Source organism: Pezoporus wallicus, unplaced genomic scaffold (assembly GCF_028554395.1).
Source record: "Pezoporus wallicus isolate ANWC-B61680 ecotype Strahan unplaced genomic scaffold, APGP_CSIRO_Pwel_v1 contig_2456, whole genome shotgun sequence".
NCBI lineage: Eukaryota > Metazoa > Chordata > Aves > Psittaciformes > Psittacidae > Pezoporus > Pezoporus wallicus.
Window position 1 is genome coordinate 2,440,971 of NW_026637053.1, and position 6,163 is coordinate 2,447,133.

General features: G+C 51.1%; 1 protein-coding gene across 1 annotated transcript; it reads right to left on the reverse strand.

The window, feature by feature from the left end:
* Window positions 1–4,055: 4,055 nt before the first annotated feature.
* FRAT2 (FRAT regulator of WNT signaling pathway 2) lies at window positions 4,056–5,017 on the reverse strand. Its single transcript, XM_057403028.1, has one exon. The coding sequence runs from the start codon at window positions 4,823–4,825 to the stop codon at window positions 4,223–4,225; it is 603 nt and encodes a 200-aa protein (XP_057259011.1). The 5' UTR covers window positions 4,826–5,017; the 3' UTR covers window positions 4,056–4,222.
* Between the last annotated feature and the right edge of the window lie 1,146 nt (window positions 5,018–6,163).

Genomic DNA, 6,163 nt, shown 5'->3' on the forward strand with positions numbered 1-6,163 from the left:
AAGACATGCAAAAGCAAAAGATTACAACCACAAGCTTAAAATAATAGTCTGGGAAAGGGGGGAGTGCAGGGTGAGAAGAGGAAAATCACAGGGCCAGGGACTAGAAGGGAATGAGGGATGCTCTTGGAGATGGAGAAGCCAACAACACTGGGACTGGCCTAGCTGGCCAGAACTTAAGTTGTGCATTACTCAGCCAACATCTTTCTTCTCCCTTATGCCCTCCAAGAGACTCACTACTTTCTTTAAAATTTGATTTTTAAGGCCTTAGGGCAGAGTCCCTACTTCCCCACCATGTTTATTCTGCCAAGTACTACACCAACATGATTTTTACAGGACCGCTGGTGCAAAACATAATAACAAGCTAAAAGGGAGAAAGGAGATGTAAGGGGAATAGCAGACTAAAATCATTCTACCTGCCAGACTTCTGGCTAAACTGAGTTACTTTCAAGAGCTCAGGGAACGTGAGAATAGAAAAGAGCAAGAAATAACAAGGGTGTGAAGCTGAGTTTTGGGCAAGGGGTCAGGAAAATACTTGTTCAGTCATACAGAGAAAACTCAGAAGGAATTAAGCTGCAACCAAGACTACAAATGATAAAGCTGTGACAGCCCTGTGCCATGCTAATGCAACATCACAGAGAGGCGCACTGAAAAATGAGATTGTCTTTTGTGCATTTGCCTGCAAAATCATTTAAAATCAAATTTACCCCCAAAACATAGCCCACTGTAAATACACTGAAAATAAACCTCTCCAATGCATTGCAATGTCAGTTGTTACAAACATCTAAATGGCTTATTTTTGATCCTACAGCTCATGTGATCCACTGAAAAATCCTGTTTTGACCAATTTTTTTCCTCACAAGATGGAAAACCAGATAAAACCTAAATGCCTATTGTGAAAATTTTACTCCAAATTTAAAGCTGAACTATATTTTCACTTACAAATGAAGACAGCCTAAGCATACTGTGAAGGCCAAATGTAGTGTGCACTTGAATTTCCTTTCCACTTCTCTAGAAACCAGTAACAGGTATCTGAGGACCAGCACAGGCTAAATGTATTAAAGAAACCTTACATCTAAACCAACATACTTAAAGCTTACAAAAATGTTTACTTCACTGTCCAACACTTTTACCCTATTTGGGAAAAGTAGAGGGTGACTTTGATGTCAAAGCTCCTATCTGCTTGTATGCCCACACAGCGTAGCACAAGGCAGTATCTGAAAAAGAGAAATTGCACTGAACCAGTGGAAACCTTCAGGCAATGTTTCAATTGGTCCAATGTCTTGCAAAACTCAGCTTCCAGAACCAAAATATGCCACATTTGAGCCATTCCCTCATGGAGAAGTGACACGTGCTCTATTTTGGACAGATAATTTTAAAAGACTTATAAAGGAAGACGTGATAATAAAGGTTGCTGACACGAGTTTAGGATGTTCACATTACAAGTGATGAAGACACATCGGTGAGTTATGCAAGTTATCTGAAACAAGTGCCAAAACTCCTTTTACCAAATCATCACACACTCTACACAACACTTAGACTACTATAACCCTTTTCATATATACATCTCCCAGCCCTGCACAAAGGAGAAAGTAAAAGCTATTTCAGAAGTAATTTAGGAAGCTTAAAAACCAGCCAGTCACTGTGAAATTTATTAGCATCTTTTCTAAGCCTCACTTCAACTGCCAGTTTATTGAAAAGTGTTATTCTAGTAAAATCCTTAAAAGGAATGTCTCGAGGCTTTCAATGCTTACAAAGGACACTTGTAAAGTTAGCTGTTCTCATTAGTATACAGAGGCTAGGATTTGGGGAGGGGAGAGTGGAGGGGGAGAAGGGGAATGCAGAATCAGTGCATAATTATCAGTGGCAAAAAAATTCAAGTCAACCATGCCAGCTTGCAGAATTTAGGCCAATGGCCACGCATATACTTTTAACTGCAGTTGTGTAACAACTCGGGCTTCATCAGCTACATTCAGTTTTCAGCTTGTCTCCCCCAGCTCTTTTAGCAAAGATAATTAAACACCTCATCCTAGAGTTCAAATTCAGTGTCAGCACAACACATGCCTATCTGCCTGAGTATTCAAAGCACAAACACAACAACAGCTAGGTTTTTAGTTGTTGGCTAGTGGTTGTATTTGAAACCTTCTTTTTTACATTATATTGAACTTTTTTTTTCTGGATTAAAAAAGAAACAAGAAAATTTCAAATAAAAATTCATTTGAAGTAAGGACAACCTACACATAGCATTATTGCATTCGAAGATAAGAACTAATGGCAGATCCGAATCACACAGTTTACATCCTTTACAAGTTGCGCAAAATGCCACAAAGCAGGGTAAGTTATGAGAAAAAGAACTTCAGATGTTAGTAATTAAGGTTCTAAAGTGCACTGCACTTCTTCCTTTGCTTTGATACAGAAAAACTGCATTCTACTTATAAATTAATCAAGATAAAGCTAATAATAACTTCACATACTGTTTCTAGCACATAAGGAATTCAGTGAGATATTATTAAAACCCTGAGCATCAGTTTCTATCAGTAGCTGGGAGAAGAGAAAGAAATCTGAAATATTTTGTGGATTTAATGTATTCTTGAAAGAACTAATCACACAAGTAAATGTAGCTGCTCAAATTGCTCTCTTGGACAAAGGCAAACATCTTCCATTTTCTTTCATGTGGGATTGCTACCTTCTTCAAAGGAGCAGCTTTTTACATCAAATTGAGTGGGGGTTGGGAGATTGTTATGCTCCCCTCTGTGTGTTCAGTTCCGATCTTGAAGCTCATTTTTTGACTCCTAAAAACCTAACATAGGATGTAGCCAAGAAAGCTATTCAGAACAGCTATCAGAACTTAATCACCCCCAGCATCAAATCTTATGTTTTACATGTATTTTTTTAAACTACTGCTGCCTAGACATCTCTCCCTTCAAGAGTCTTCTCCCCAGAGAAAGAAAAAAAACCAAACAAGTAACCAACACAAGCCCTGTTCTTTCCCCAGTACACGACGCCCAGTTTTGGTTTCAGTATGATTTGACATAGAAATTCCAACAGCCACATTCTCGGCTGCTCGAAGGGGCGTCTCACAGCTCACGCATGAACACTGCTGGCAAACAAAGGGGCTCAGTTGCATCTCTGTGCATTAATAACCGGTGTCCCACTGCATCAGACTATGCGGATTGTTGTGGGGATTTCTTCCCCCCTTTCTGTCTGCAAAATGGAGATCTTGCCATTGAAAGATCAAGAGGAACGTGGCTCCTGGAGCATCATCCATACAGTTTTGTTCTCGTGAGCCAAAATTCACTTCCCCTTCACAATGAGACACAGAGCCGAAAATAAAAACAAGACCACGTTTATTCAATACAGACAGGTTAATTAAGACAGTAAGTCCTGTAAACCAGGAACACATTTCAAACACTCCGGTACGAAGTGCAATATTTAAAATCAACAGCTGCGTCCTGTATTCGAGCCATTGAGTTTGTCGGGGAAGGATGGATTCAGGGCTTGCTTTTTTTTCCTTTTCCTTTTTGGTAGAAAAAAAACTTGTTTCGGCTACGTGAACAATGCATCTCCAATGCAGGCTCCATTCAGTCATCAGGCTTTACAACTGTTAAGTCCAGCTGCCTTCCAGCTTTGATATTCACATTTTTGTTTAAAACTGCTTCATACCGTCACAACGGGGAAATCATAAACGTTAAAATAATAACTAGAAAAGCCCAAACAAAAACCCCAAACCCGCCGGGAGGGGAACGGACCTCCCCCGCCGGGGTCAGCGACTATTATTGCAAATGGCTCCTGGGAGACGGAACAACCCCGCGGCGGCCGCGGACCGGCTGCGTGGGGGGGGGGGGGCCGGAGCCCCGGCCGGGCTGCCCGCAGGGGGGGAGGAGGAGGAGCTACCGGGCGGCGGGGGGGCTCACACAACAGCAGCTCGGGCGGGCGGCGTGCGCGGCCTCCATCGGTTGGCGAGCGGCGGCGGGGCTCGGCGCGGCGGCGGGGATGACCTTGGGGGGTGAGGGGAGGCACACCCGACCCACCCCAACCGACCCCGCCGCGCTCGGCCCCCCCTCCCCCCCTCCCCGACAGCGGGAGGGGGACCCTACCGCGGCGGGAGACTTACATCGCGGCGGAGCCAGCACCGCGCTCCCGCAGTCCGCCCGGCCCGGGGCCCCGCCGCCGCTAGCGGCCGCGCTCCTCCGCTCCCGCTGCCACCGCCGCTCGTCCCTGCCGGCTACTGCCGGGGCTGCACGGCCGCCGCTTCAGCCGCCTCGCCGTCAGCGCCGCTGCTCCCCGCCGAGGCGCTGCCGCTGGAGGTCGTGGAGGCTGCCGCCGCTGCTGCCGCCGCCGCTAGCTGCAGCCGCCGGACGGCTTCTTTGATGAGGTTGCCGGAGAGGATGAGCTGCTGCAGGAGCCGGTGGGGATCCTCCTCGTCCGCCGGCCCGTCGCCCGGTCCCGGCGGGGGCTGCTTCCTCCGGCGGGCTGCGCTCCGCAGCCAGCCCCGTCCGCACAGCTGCTTGGTGACCCGCTGGTGGCCGCTCCAGTCCGGCCGCGGCGGCTCAGCGGGCTGCTGGTGGGCTTGCGGCTGGAGCGGTCCCCTGGGCGCCAGCAGCCCGCCACCGCCGCTGCAGCGCGGCGAGTAGGGGGCAGCGCGGTCGCGGGCGCTGGCCGGCCCCAGGTGCTTGGGGTTGCGGGGCGGCGGCGGCGCCCGCTGCGCGCTCAGCTGCAGCACCTCGCCCAGCTTGGCCACCAGCGCGTCCACCTCCTTAGGGCCCGCCTGCCCCACGGCGACCGAGCGCTCCAGCAGCAGGAAGCGCTCGCCCGGGCGGCACGGCATCTCGCCCGGCGCCCTGCCGTGCCGTGCCGCAGCCGCAGCGTGACTGGGGCCGCCGCCCGCCGCCCCGCGCGCACGCGAGCACACGCGGCTTCGGCGGCTGCGGTTGAAGCTGGAGCTCGGCCCGCTGGCGTTGGTTTGTAAACAATGGGTGACGCGAGGTCCCGGGCGCCTCCCACTGCGCCGCGCAGGGGGGAAGCCCTCGAGGCCAACCGCCCGACGCACTCTCCCTGCGCCGGCACCCCGTGAGTCGGGTGGACAACACTGACCCCCCGGTGCAGGGATGGCTTTCACGGCCGGAGACCGCCGACTGGGCGAGGCTGCCCTTCGTTCGTCGGCTACGCCTGTCCCTTCCTTCCCCCCTCGGTCTGAGCGCCGCGTGGACCGGTCCGCTTTCAAACCCCGCACCTCGGGTCTCGGAGGTGGGGCCGGGGTGATTGGCAGGAGGGGTGTGAGGGGGCGGGGCGGCAGGCCGGCTGAGGGAGGTGCGGGCCAGGCCCGGGGTTGTTACGGCGTCTGCTTACCTCAGTGAAGGTGGCAGGAGCGCTGTGGGGCCAGAGGCGCCCGGCCGCGGAGGGGTTTAAAGCTGCCCCCCGGGGTGTTCCTGCGGGAGCCTGGACCGCCTCCCCCGCGATCGGTACCGCGGCTCTGCCGGCACGACGGTCGCTGTATGTGTTGCGTGTTCCCTTCAGCGCTGCACGTGGAAGCGGTGCTGCGTTCTCCTAAAAAAGCTCTGGCGTTACGCACCGGTGCCTTCCAAAGCGGATCACCAAAAAGCCTTGCAATTCCCATTGCAGTTGTGTCTGCAAAGTTCTGTTCTTAGATTGCAACACCTTCGTGGGATAGGGCCCAGTTCTGCCATCAACCCGTGCTGCTGCCGGTTCACACCTGGCAATGGTGTGATCAGTTCATCAGCCAGGTACGCTGCTGTGCCCTCGTGTCTGGCTGCGCATTGATTTGGGGTTTAGTTCCTTGGCATAGAACTGGCCTTTGAGGTCTTACTTTCCATCACTAGAGTTAGTGGCCATGAAGCAAGTCTGTGTGGTGGTCTCTTGGGTCTTCTACCTACTCGTGGTTACTTCATCACATGGATCTGCCTTTTCTTGTCCCAGACCCTTCCCATGAATCCATCTCCAGGGAACCACTAGTAAAATGGAAGCTGCTCACACATGTAACTGCCATCAGCACCATGCCCTTGATTAATCAGTAAGTGGTTGGCAAAGGAGAGGGCATGTCCTTTCCTATTTTCAGCACCTTCTTGGCTGTTCAAGTTCAGATCACACTGTTCTACAGATGATGAAAAAAGATCTTGTTTCTCCACACCAAAGTGTTTTTAAGAAA

What these genes read in the sequence shown, in the direction of transcription:
- FRAT2 (XM_057403028.1), bottom strand. Translation starts at nt 4,825, where the DNA reads ATGCCGTGCCGCCCGGGCGAGCGCTTCCTGCTGCTGGAGCGCTCGGTC.